The following is a 13,896-nucleotide window of genomic DNA, read 5'->3' as shown; positions in this document are numbered from 1 at the left end:
TTCAGATTTTGTTGTCAGGTCGGCCGTGACGGTATTTTAAAAAGGAGATGCGAATTTCCTCGCGGAAAGGTAGAGATATATGCGATTACATTTGAGACGAGAAAACAGTGAGCACGTTCGCGAGGCAACGTTCCTCGCGACGAAAAACGAGGTCATAGGAAGATAAACCCTGTTACACCATTCGACATTCTCCTCGCGCCGCGCCACCACCTTTTCTTTTTGTTAAACAAAAGACGCGACTCGCAACAGTTGTGCCCCAGTTGCATAACAACGAAACATAAACTATATTTAATAATAAGGATCGCGCGGTACGTATTTTTTAGGTCCGCGTTTTATCTCTCGTAAATGGCAGCGATGAAATAATTTTTGCACGTGCTCGCGTATTAAAGAAACGTTAAAAAACAGTTCGCTCTGTTCTCGACAGTGCCAACGCGTCAGGGAAGAATAGAATTCGGAGCGTAGGCAGTAACGCGAAGATTAAAATCTTCTTTACTTTGATCTTGCGGTGGGTCTCTCGAGAGATCGAGTCCCCTCGACTTAGGCCGGTCGTTTGAGAATCGAGAGGAAATTCAGAAGACGTTTCCAGGCTAATCTGTCCTTATCACGTATGTACGCCGACGTTCTTTCGTCGTCCCCGAGGAAAGAACTGTACGTAATGCTGGAAATAGGCGAGCACGCTCCAGAGTCTCGGGCTGAGGCCCGGAAGAAACTGAAATCGAATCGTGATCAAGCGGCACGGAAAAGGAGACGAGCACAACAATCGATTCCGATCTCACGGCAGAGGAATCCGATTGATCAGCCACCTGTTCACGCGAACGTTACTTGAACTCCGATCGGTTGAATAAAATATGGAAACGTTTAGAGAATAAATTCTAATCTATAATTGGCTTCCTTTCTCTTGTGCTTCTGCTCGCCCTCTAGCCCCAAGCCCGGCCGATCTGCGCATAACACTTTCATGCGACATCGATCGTTAGCTCAGTGTGTGCGTGTACGTGTGTATGCGTCCGTCTATGGGTGTGTAAGTACATACACATATAGGCACATATAAATATGTGATCGTAGATACTCGAAAACCATCGGGAGATTGAAACGCGGCCTATGAGAAATTCGAACGATACGTGGAAACTGAGCTTATAATGGTCCCCGTGACCCCGTCGAGTGTTCTCCGAAATGACCTAAATGCAACAACGGTTCGACGAATCGATTCCGGTTCGGTTCCTTCGCGATTCGATCAATCGTGTTTCTTGCGACCTGCGAGAGTACACGAACGATAAATTGGCTCTGTCGATTTTTGTTTTTCAAACTGTTGATCGATTCGTTGATGCTAAAAATTTCAGTTCACGTCGTGTACCATTCACGAGAATAAACCAGTGGAATTTACTCGTTTGACTGATGAGGCAAAGTGTTAGAATGCACCAGGCGGTCAAAAGGAATTGTACAAATCAGCCGATTACCTCGTAGTACAAGACGTATTATAATAGCCCCTTGAAAGACTCGATTAAGCGAGTCTAGCTAGCGTGTACTGAACAGAGAAAGAGGAATGGCAACAAGCAGCCCATGCATCACGAATCGAACGTGGCTGCTGCAAGGATATAAATCATATCGATTAACGATCGTTTGCCCATGAGGACACATACGCACGTAGATCGCGAAGGAACTGTCTGTAAAAAGTGGTGAATCATTGCATAGAGGCATCGTGAGTTTACGTCTTTAATCATGCGTAATTTATTGTACACAGACGAATATACGTGCACAATCAACGTTTCTTTCAATCTCCCAATGATTATTTAAATAAATGCTAAATGTATCTTTCGTCCTCTCTCCTGATACATATGTATTTCACTTTCTCACTCTCTCTTGCTTTGCCTCTCTTTCTCTCTCTCACTCTCTCGCTCCTCGTTTTCTTTTTATTCCTTACATTCTTTCTCGTTCGTATGGTTGGTGATGAGTTACCTGACTGCGCTTCTGGTACAGCGAAACAGAAAACAAGAAAAGACACACCGCCAGTTGGCTTATTTCGATTTCGACCGGCTCTAAACGACGCCAAGGTTTCCAGCGGCACCGTCATGCGGTAGCTTTGATTCTTCGAAAATTACCAATCGATCATTCGACCTACTTTTTTCTCCACGCTCTTTTCTATCTGTATTCTACAGCGCACAGGCTATTCAATTCATGGACGGCGCTAAGCAATTTTTTAACTCTTCGTTTTTTTTTCGCATCGACGTGTTCTCTCGGCGATTCAAATACTGTCGAAGTTCTATTAATAAATTCAAGGATGTTAATTAGAATCTTTTGAAATGAAATATCGGTGTATCGTTATTAAAGACCAACGCTGCGATGTACCAAATTAATTTCGATATGATTTTCAACTGTCCTCAATTAATCAAGCGAGAAGAGATTCTTTCAACGACAATAAAGAGAATTTTCGAAGAAACTCGAGTAAAAGACACCCGGACGTCGTTCTTTGCCGGATACCCTTTCCCATCCCCGCGATAATTCACGGTCTCCCGTGACACGTTTTCACCTTTTCACGTCTTGACGCTTTCAAGCCGAGCAAGGAAACTCCGACGATTGACCAAAAGCGTGAACGAGATCGCCATTTATGGTGCGTAGTGTGCGGCAATCAAGCGTGAAATTTTCAAGACTCGAAAGGGTGAAACCGTCGAGGTCGACGCGACATATGAGGATGCTCGTCTGGCATCCGTGGAACATGGATCTCACGCGAAGTCATATCTATTTATTTATTCATAGCGTATCTAACTTTCGGCAAAATAATTCCTAAAGTCTTCGATTGGCCATTCATTTCGTTCGACGATCGTTCTTTAATTTTACATTTTCTTCAAGTGACTGTCCTTTCACTTATGAGATCCTCCGCATTCAAGTATGACGTAAATGCACGTTATTGGGAAATTGATACATAATTAACAAGTGCATTTAGTGCAAAATAATATTTAATGTTATCTTTTAAGAACCGTTTTGTTTATCTTCCCATCCGGCCATAAAGCATCGCGGAAATCAATATTAGAGGACACGTTTATACGCCGCGATTCACGCAGAATCGCTCCCTGGTGACCTCCCCATCACCCGTTTCCTCCCTAATATTTGTCCGACAAAACAAACCGCCCCTCAATCGAACACACCGTATTTCTCGCAAATTTACCGAGCCTCGCTAAACAACCGCTTAACGGTTAAAAAAGAAAAAAATGTAAGCGTTATAAGCCGAGCCAACAACTCGAATCTCTTTCGCCCCATCCCACTTGATACGAGCGGAGCCACTAAACATTCCCCCTCTACGATTAATATTTAACTTCACTTCCTCCAAACGAACCATCCGCCTCTTCCTCGTCCGTTAAATTCCTCGCAAACCCAAGCTTCCACAGGCAACCATTCCCGCAACGAAAAAAGTATTGATGAAAAAATAAAGAGATCCTCTTGAAGCCGCGAATAAAATGTTCATCCGGTTTAATTAATATTTCACGAATATTGGTTCTCCTTCAACTGCACTCGATATTTGAAACACATGCGCGCAAAATTGTTTTTAGACTTTTTTTATCGAGTATCCATTAGTATATCAGAAATAGGAAATATTTCGCGTTTTTCCAGAATAGTTGTATAAATACGAAAAGAGATTCCGTTGGCCATTCGTTCTTTCAATAATCCTTGCGGACAGAAGTAATGACTACTGATAACACTACCGTGTAATTATACGTCTACCCAGAGTTCGGTTCGGACAACGCGGAAGAAACGAATACGTGACTAGTCAGCAATCAGAGACGCGTCGTTAACTGTTTGCCGTGGCATCGTATCGCCGATCAATTAGCTAGTGTTGTTAATTACCGCATTGCACGCTGTAAATGTATATGTACACCGTGCACATAGGTATCTATTTGCACTAGTGTCTCCTATTGTTAACTTTTTGTCCATTTTGGATAATTGACACTTTTGCTATCGCTAACTAGTGACGAAATCGTAAGATTAATTAACAATTCTCAATAGAGTTTCAGTAAATAAATTAAAATTCTGTGGACCTAAGAATTTAACAAGGAATAACAGCCACTGTCGCCAGATTAAAGAACGATCAGCTGAACGAACTTCTATTGGTACAGCTTTTTGTTTATCAAGAAAACCCCAGCGCGAATCAATCATCGGTGAAAAGGAAAGGAAAGTGAATCTCAAATAACGTTTTCTCTCCTCGACGAACAAAATAATTACCCATATAATGTAAAGAGACTGAATATGATTGAAGCAAGTTAAAAAGCGAACTAGCCAATATGAGAAAAAGGAACAAAATGAGAAAAAAAAAATTATAAGAAAAATAAGATCGAGTATCCTAAACGATTTGAGACGAATCTAAGGCAATCGCGATCGATGATTTTCTGGGCCGCGTGCGGTGGGGTGGAAGTGAAATGGCAAGAAGAAATACCAGCGAAAGCTATTGCTAATTGTCTCTTAGTCTGTCTAATCATTCTTGCTTTGTTTTTGTTTCGAAAGATGCAGATACCTCGATCTTGAGGCTTGAAGTACGGCGACGGGGGTAGCCCAAAGGAGGAGGTACTTCGGATCTCACCTGCGTCCTTGCCACCCTTCACGCAGATCCCAAAGCCGTGAGAGTCGGGCGGTTCTCTCGTCATAGTGATTGTCCTTACGGTGAGCTCCTGCAGGCTCAGCGGCTGAGAGCTGGGCGACGTGGGAGGATTCCCAGCGTTCGCGGACTGCGATTGCTGCGACTGTTGGGACTGCTGCTGTTGCTGCGCATGGGACCCTGAGGACTGAGGCGTGTTTCTGACCGCGGCGACGCTGGCCGGCGACGATGCAGGCGTCCTCCTGTCGCCTGGTCGACGATCCGACACGCTGTTCCCGAAAAGCCTGCCCGAATCAAACCCCGCCCATATACGTTATCAATTATCCCCTTGATCCCTTGAAAATCCCAATCTAAATCTATCCTCTGACCCTGCCTTTCGTTCTATATTTTTATAACGATAAGTGAATATAAATCGAAAGAAACTAAGTATAGATGAAAGGTATGGTGGGGAAGGTGTAAAAAAGGGTGTTACAACGTACCTGATCACCTGTTCCGGTGAGATGGCGCCGGAACCAGGAGCAGTGGCGTGTCCTCTGTGCCGGTACGGGGTTGTGTGCGAGGAGTGATGATGAGGGGCGCTCGGCGGCCTCTCGACGATCGTGTAACTCGTCCCCGGTGGGCTGTAATAACCCCTGTGCTGACCGCCATGGTGTCTGCTGCTCGGCTCCAGGTCCTCGGCCTCGTAGCAACCGCTGGTGCCGCTTCTCCCTTGCAGGAAGTGAGAGCCGCTACGGAGGAAATGCGAACCGCTGCCAGCGCCCCATTGCAATTCTTGCAATTCCGATCCGTAATCCTCCGTGCTGCTGGCCATGCCTCTGCGATCCGTTTTGTCAAACCTGGTATCATACACGGTCGTTCCTTAAGTCATTAGCGAGTTTAATAGTAATACTATAATTTATGTAGATAAAATTTAATGCCGTTTCTACTAACGAACGAAGTGTCTAGAGGCACGATTCGTTAAAGTCCCTCGACGTCGAGGCGGGCAACTTTCAAGTTTATGAAAATACAATTAGCACGTGTCGCGTTCGTGAGGAAGATCGGTAATAATCAAAGAGGCTTGATGAGAGATAAAGAGGGCCACGACCTGAATTTCGCGGACAGACTTTATCGATCGAGAATATTATAAATTAGTCCTGAACCGAGGTTCTCTCGAGTCTCGGGGGATCCAATATTCACCTCCTACGCTCCTCAAGTACGGAATTTAACCAAATACGTAACCTCGCGTTTTGGTCTCGCCCTGAATCTCCCTCGAGGTTCCCGTTCATTAAAATTCATTTTTGAGACTTTGATCATCGGTAGGAATAACAAAGGAACAAACCGCGTTTGAAATTCGTAAAAGAAATTTCTTCTTAAGCAAGTATTGGCTATACAGTCAATCCCAAAAGTTTATGTACCTTAGAAAAACGCATTTCCTATAACTAAAAAGAAATCAGACGTCGGAAGAATAATGCTAATAATAAATAGCTACGTGCTAAAAAGTATAGAAGGAAATATCCAATTAATTATTGACGCTGGTGAAAAGCTTTTTATACAGAAATTTTAGGCACTGACATCCTCTACAAGAAAAGTTCTATGCATTTTTCTTCTAACTTCAGTATTTAACGAGTTAAGTATGATTATTTGGTATTTTATTGACATTGACAAAATCCGACCATCTCACCGTCGAAACAGCCAAGTTTTGACAAAAAATTTCGTTTTCCCTCAATTACTCCTAAACCGTTCGAGATACGGGAAAATTGCATATGACCTTTTTTGTAGAGGACGACGAGATCTACAATTTCTGTATAAAAATTCTTCGCTAGCGTCAATAGTTCACGAGTTATTGACGAAAAACGAAAAAACAGTTTTTCGCAAATAACTCGTAAACTATTAATGCTAGCGAAAACTTTTTGTACAGAAATTGTAGATCTCGTCGTCCTCTACAAGAAAGGTCTGATGGAATTTTCCCGTAGGACTAACGGTTTGGGAGTTATTCAGGAAAAACGAAAATTTCGCGAAATTTGAAGGGGTATCCCTTGGGAAAATCTCGGAAAAATCGAAAATTTTTTGTTGTTGTTTATTATTAGCAATGTTCTTCCGACGTCTGATTTCTTTTTAAAAAATGCGTTTCTAAAGTGTATAAACTTTTTAGATTGACTGTATAGCCAATACATCCTTAATAGACAAATATGAAAATTACCTTTCATGGACTGCTTAAGTTAAATGAAGATTAACAATCGTGTGTATGTTATGCAAAGTTTTCAGTTAATATCGAATTTTGAACGCGTGACTAACGAAACAGCGCAGAAATCGTCTCTTATCGCAGTCGATCGTCTTGCCGATAAAATCTGCACGTGATTTTCCTTGACGGCGCGGCAATGTCATAATCCCAGGAAACAGGAAGCGGGGAACAGGAAACCGACCATTATCGCCGGAAGAAATTTGAAAGTTGCCCCTTGTTCGTGGCGTCACGCCTCGCGTGAAATCGCCCACTGCTCGCACTAGCCGGGGTGATTTATACGCCCCCCTTTAAAATTTCCACCTCCGTAATCGACCACCCTCGGCGACATTTCCGTGAGAGACCAAGGCTTTCCTTTTTACGCCCCCGAATATATATCCACCTCTAGCCCGCGCGCGCGCGTGCTATACCTACACTCTATTTCTTCTGGGGTTACACGCTCGTTTATCAAAATGTTTTCCGTCGCGCTTTAACGACGAGATAAAATTGCCGCTACGGTAAAAAATCGAAGTGCTGCGTCAGTGTATACGAGCGGAGGGAGTGAATCTGAGTAGCGGGTAAGCATCGGGTAAGCTTGGAGGTTCCCGGCCGTAAATAGCGGGTTAGGTCGTCGGATCAGCGAAATCGAACTGCGAATTCTAGGCGCTGCGCGTGGAATATTAATCCGTCGTGGAATGGAAGACTGGTGTCGGTGGTCGTGGTTACGACGGAGCTTCGACACCGTCGTGACGAGTCGATTTTCTGGAACGCGTTACCGGCACGGCTCGCCACTGAGGTTCTAATAGCGTTAGGAAGCCTCCTGTTACCGGCGCGCGGCGGAAGAAATTTTGGAGTCATCCGGTTCGCGTTCGCGGTAACCGATAAATGCATACCTATGCAAACCCGGTGCTTCGCAGGCGGTATGAGCGGAACAAGCGGATCGATCCGAGTATCGGACGGTCAAGCTCGAACGCGAGCGGTGTTTAATTCATACCGGGAACGAAAACGATCGATTCGCGTAAAACAAACATCCAATACAGCTTACGGCCTACCAGCATTGCGGTGCGACGAATAGGAAACGCGAGAGTTTCAGAGTTCACGGAGTCGTATTCGGTATTCTCCACGGAAGGAATCGCTCTCGAGAGACGAGGACGACTTTACGCGGGCCCCTGTTTTCCCCTATGGAAGTACCAATAAATTTACGCGAATTTTCTCGCGAGAGCTATAGCTCCAGTTTCATCTCGACAACGAAAATGGGACGCCGCGTGAACTCTGGCCTCGGTGAATCTAATAAGTTATGGTTATTTAATTAGAATCGTTATTAAACTCCGGACTGGTTGGAACGCCTAACGCAGAAAATGGTTCTGTACTCTCTTTGAATTATGGAATGTCTCGACGCTAAACAAACGGGATCTTGACATTTGCGATGTACCCGAATGCAATGTTTAACGTCCGATCAGCGTACAGTTACTTCGATCCCTCTCCCAAAAACGAAGTCCCAAAGGGCGGGTCAGTTTCAATGAAAACTGACCGCAGCGTTGCTCGATCGGCGCGGTTCGACAGTGCGACAATCCCGAGGGCACACGCAACCTGCGCGTCATTTAACTGTTCAACTCTTTGTCCTTTGTTTGCGCCCTGTTACCACAATTGTCACAATGCCTAGGAAATCGAGCAACGATCCGGCGAATACGCGCATCGAACCTCTCAATGTTCACGTGCCTTGGCAACGATCAAACCACAGTTCTCTCCTACTCTCTGATTCACCGTGAATCAATTTGACCTGACCTTGACACTGAGAAGCGAGCTGGTAGCTTGTTCGCTGGCGAGGAGAACTTGCCCCTGGATGTTTCTAGGGATCGTGGACGGCGGGGCAGAGAGGGCTGAGAGGGTAAGGTGTGAAATATCCGGTGGAGCGAGGTGGAAAGAATAAAGATAAATAAGGGATAGTAGGGTTGAAAAGGAAGTAACGGAAGGAAGAAACAAGCAGTTGTATAAAAAGGTAACGCGAAGCAAGAAACATATAACTTATGTATGAGAGGGAGAGGGACAGAGGCGAAGAGGAAGGAGGAAGAGAGAGAAGACGTAAAATTGTGGGTTGTAGCGGTGTAGCATAAGGGATGGAACGTGCGATGGTAGGGTGGAAGGGTGAAGAGAACGAAAGGAGGGATGCTATGCTATGTGTACCGTGATGCAAGGGTGGGGCGATCAATACTGCTGAAACACCCCCCTGAAGCCGGCTTCATTCAGATTCACCAGCTCCCTTTCCATCGTGTCGTTTCTCTCGTGACTCCGAGCCACTGTAACGCTGTTACTGTACATATGTATAGTTGGCTATAGCGCCCCGTTAAGAGCGCAAGGAGCAACCGACCCCAACCCCAATCGGGTTTGATTGCGTTCCGAGATAATCGTGCTTTTCGATTTAATCGCCTTAAAAGGATGAAAGGATTCCTCAGGGAAAGACTATAGTTACTTTGATTTCCATCAATTTTACCTACCCTTGGGTCTTTTTTTATTTATTTCCCTTTTATCGCCAGATTTTCCAAAATTCTTACGATCAATAATTTTTCAAAGTATTAAAAATATGGAAAGCTACAGTTTTCATGATATTTCACACAAGACTATTTTATTTTTCACCGATCGATCGTAGGCAGCAAGCATATTCAATAGACCTATAAAAAAAAAAAACAAATCCCCAGGACAACGAATGGAGACTGATTGCTAACTTGAATGTCTGACTCGTGTATGAACAAACAAGGATAATATCTGTCCTACCAATCTTTGCACGACATCATCTAAGTTTCAACAAATTGCTACTTAGATCACGATTGCGACGATGATTTATAAGTACCGTAATCATTTCAATTGGTACGTTCAACACTTTGCTCTCCGAAATTATTTAAAATCGTGCTTGAAGCAAATTAAACGAATCTCAACGATTTCCAAGACGTTTGCATTATTCGTGTGCACAGATAATTGCAAAGTGAAATAATGAAACTGTCGAAAGGGTAATTGGTGAATATAATTTCACAGCAAACCAAAGAGTCTCAATCAGAAGAAAGTGAAACGTTCTGATGCGAGCACGACGCTAATTATTATCTATAGAGTGCAAAGTATTGCAGCGGATCGGAGGATTACGCGGCACGCCACGAACCGCGTTTTATATTACGAAACGATCGGTGGCTCGTATCGACGTCGATCGTATCGGGGCGAGCGTCGTCGTTGAATTTTCGCGCATCAATTAACGATTAGCCTGTCGGCATGGTGACTCTATCGAACGTTTCTAAATATACACTTGTTCCGTTCACAGGCTCGGGGCGCACGGAGACTCGAGACCGGCCGCGGCCGGCTGTGTCGTGCCGTGTTTGTGTGGCCTCGCTTTAGGTTGCCTACGGTCATCCTCTCGTGCTGAAAAACGTCATCATCGATCATAGGCCTCTACGCTTTATTAACGAGTCCCCTTTTAATGAATGAATTCCTTACAATTTTTATTTCGCCCGTTGTATACAACGTGTAACCCTCGCTACTTCCAGCTATTTGAGAAACACGAAGTCTCCTACGTATTTCATAATTACTTTGCCCGTCGAAAGACGAAACGGACCGTGAACCAGGAGCCACGAACAGCTGGTTTTACGGTTAGCTTTAGACGCGATAAAAGTCGCCGTTGGCATGGTGGTAAGCCTTTAATAAACAAACCGCTTGCTTCTTGCGAGCATCGGACGATTCTCAGGAGGAACGCGTACCAGTTGTGTAAGTGGATACGTAAGTTCGCGCGGAAGAAAAAGAACAGGGAAAGACGGGCGACCACGCGTACGGCGCGCGGCGGCGGCCTGGGTGCACGGAAACGTTGAAGACGAGTAAGAGAAGAAATAGAGGAAAGAAGGGTCAGAACGAAAGGGCATGCAGTAAAACGCGCAAAGAGGGTCGTAAACCGTGGAAAGCATCTGCAACCCGCGACCGCATACGGCCGGTGCACGATGGTCAAGCATCCCTGTTCGCACGGCGTACGCGGCTTTTCCTGGATTGTATCGCCGGTACCAAGGCGAAGGGACACGGGCCCTTTCGGAGCTCGAAACAAACGCAACACGCGCGCTGCGACGATTGCAGTGGCAATATTTCACCGCCGCGCGGCCTCTTCGCCGCCCCGCTTCACCTCGAGGGGCATGCATGCCTGACCTCTCGTTCTAGGTGCACTCAGGTGCACCGTACGTACACACCGTGGCGTATTATTTACTTTAAACTTGTACAATCGACTTTTTGAAAATACGACGGCCACGAGAAAATGCACATTCGTTGTTGTTAAACTGACAACGATAATTTATCAATGGTTTAATTAGATTGACTCGAACCGCGGACACGATTAACTTCGCTCAAGTTCGCTGCGAGGGAATGAAGATTTAGGAAGGGAATCAACACCACGGCGAGCGGACATCGTTAACCGTCTAGAATCCTGATGCGGCGCGATAACGAGAGGAAGTATAACGTACGGATACCGGTGAATTATTGCGATTTAACGCAACAATTAATTAATAAAACTGGATGGGGTTTTCCTTACGGGCGCTGGTGTTTTAAAACCGGAAACCGAGCAGCCGCGATAGGATCAAAGAAATATTGCTGAACGCGAGCGGTGAACGGTTACGAGTACCGGTCAGCTTCGTTACACAAATCGCTCTGTCGTTAAACCGGCAAACACAATTCGCCAATTTAACACTTAACCAAGATTAATTCTCCTCAGACTACTAACTAGCCACTGTACGCTGGAAACAGCTAACAATCTTCCATTCACCTTAATCATCGCGACCCTAAACCGTCTATTACATTATGCGTACGTAGACGAAAATAGATAACAATTAATTGCAATTTATAGACGAACGATTCAATTTTTCAAAATCCTTTGAAATCGTTTAGCCGGTGTAATGATCCGGAAAATTATAATGGAACTCCCCGGAGTTACATCGATTAGCTTATCGCGACGTTTCCAGCCGGGTAACCAACAAACGGCCACTTGGACGTAGGTCCAATAAAACTCAGTCAGACTCAGCACGGGGGACCGAAAATTGCACGCCGGCAAAAATATCTTCCAAGTTTCTGTAAGTTCTGCGCCAATTCGCACGCTAAGGGACACTTCTCGGAACTGTGGTCGAAATTGTTGTGTTGCAACATTCTGCCTGGCGTGCTCTACGACCAAACCGTAAAAAAGAAGAATTCCACGCGGTGTTTCCTCGCTCTTTTCCCCCTCCCCCCTCTCTCTGTTTCTCGCTCGGTTTTCCTCTTCCGCTCGCGGCGTTTTTCTTTTTCACCCCCGTCACGATTCGTGCACGGTCGCATTAAGAAGCCACGCTGACGTGACTACCATCGAGTTTTACCACCGCCGCGGCACGGTGCATCGCGTGGCAACACGGCTGCCGTTAACATCGCGTATGCCTATGCAGAAAAATTGCACACATCGAATGCGACAATGGGAAAGCGAGGTCCCGGAGAAAATTAGTACGTGCAATGCGGAGAAAACGCAAACACGAGCGCATTAATTATGAATAACGGGACTCAGAAAATTTTCTATGACCATATTTTCTTTTTCAAATACGAGCTAACAACGCGAGCCATTTATTAGTTTACTTTTTTGTAATGTAGAGCGACGTTCGAGGGTGTATACTGCGATAGGGAAAAGAGGCAAATGCCCTATCGGATCTACTGTCGTCCGGCAGCAAACCGAGGTTTACACGGAACAGAGGGATCGAATCCAATTTCCCGTGCCGTGCCATGCCGGTTAGCGTGACGAGCATCGTCTGTTCCTACTCGGGGATGGGTCAGTTGTCAGCTATTGGCATGTAACTACTTGGATCAGTGGGACGATTCCGAAACGGTCCAGAATACCGTTTACGCGAAATAGAACGAAATTAGCCTATGTGACTTGGCATAAAATTAGGAAATTCCGTATCAACAGAGAGCAGAAATATATATACTTGTACGTGAAGAGGAGAAAATTACTTTGTTATTACTAGTCACAAGTACCTTGAAATCATTTCAAATCGTTTGAATTTAAGTAGAAACGATTCGCTCTTCGGGATTGTAGGGGCAGCCTGTTGCACGAACGTTGATGCCAGATAGGCTTAATTTTATGCCCCCGCTCTGCCCTCTTTTCGTTTATCCTCCCATTTTACTATTTTTCCCTTTTTTTCCCTCCTTTCATACGTTCCTTCCCAGGTTTTGTCACGAATACTGTACCTACTGTAATGTAAGTTCTCGGAGAATACGTGTACACCGCCATTGTGTGCCACATATTCTCGTTCGACGTTTTAAATTTCGGACTGGAATTCAGACAAATCTCTTCGAACAACGGCATTCAAATGGTGACGTTGTTACGTGACGACGCGACTTTCGAAAACAGACCCGTCCAGGTAAAAATGGAACAAGCGCAGCGTAAAAAGTACGAGTGTACAGGGACTGGAACAATACTTTGCTCGAAGTCGATTCGCTAACTGCGGTATCGGTCATCCTATTCACGTGCGAGACGTACAACCAATACGATGATGCCACACGCTGCTCTTATCGCAGTTCGAAAAAAAAAAGTTACCTCGTACGCGTTTCTATGGACGCGTATTGAATGCCTTCGTAACCATAGGTAAACGCACCCCCTGGTTAGTTCAGAGAAAAGCTCACTTTCATAAAAGTTTGTGACTCAACTAAAAAGCAACGAATCGATATGCCATATATATTTCGACGATTCATCCATGTTTCATATCGCGCCTTTCGAGGATCTTTCACCAATTTCACGCCCGTCACCGTCATCAATCATAATGATAAATCACAGCGATCGTTGCCAGGGTTGAAACCGAAAAACTGCTTATATGAATATTTTTTTTAGCAGTTCGAACGATCGAGAGATTGTCGCGAACTGTAACGTAAAACTCGGGTAAATTACACACGCATAATCGTATGCAGGCACACGCAGTGGAAACGTATGGATATGCATTGGCCGCAGCGAGCGAGCATTGCCATTAGTTATTAACGTGCTCGCCCCCACTTAGGTTTTTTTACGACGGAAGGCGTGCTCACGCACCACGTCACAGGAATCGATCCTCGGCCACGAGGTCGAGGGCTGAAAAGTGTTACGAGAAGA

General features: G+C 45.0%; 1 protein-coding gene across 7 annotated transcripts in view; it reads right to left on the bottom strand.

The window, feature by feature from the left end:
* dysc (whirlin protein dyschronic) overlaps positions 1–13,896 on the bottom strand; it is a 57,450-nt gene that overhangs the window by 37,692 nt on the left and 5,862 nt on the right. For 3 of the 7 annotated variants that reach the window (XM_018023003.2, XM_018023008.2, XM_018023009.2), the window contains exons 2-4: positions 5,062–5,418; positions 4,502–4,866; positions 1,954–1,965 (exon numbers count right to left, since the gene is read on the bottom strand). In XM_018023003.2, coding sequence (XP_017878492.1) covers positions 1,954–1,965; positions 4,502–4,866; positions 5,062–5,393 — 709 coding nt within the window. In that variant the 5' untranslated portion in view covers positions 5,394–5,418. The remainder of the gene's footprint in view (positions 1–1,953; positions 1,966–4,501; positions 4,867–5,061; positions 5,419–13,896) is intronic. The other 4 variants (XM_018023004.2, XM_018023005.2, XM_026812827.1 and 1 more) reach the window with 4 other exon arrangements.

This window comes from Ceratina calcarata, unplaced genomic scaffold (genome assembly GCF_001652005.2).
Source record: "Ceratina calcarata isolate Rehan_Ccalc_2016 unplaced genomic scaffold, ASM165200v1 scaffold297.2, whole genome shotgun sequence".
Classification (NCBI taxonomy): Eukaryota; Metazoa; Arthropoda; class Insecta; order Hymenoptera; family Apidae; genus Ceratina; species Ceratina calcarata.
The sequence above is the reverse complement of the archived record's forward strand: the minus strand, read 5'-3'. Positions and strand labels throughout refer to the sequence as shown.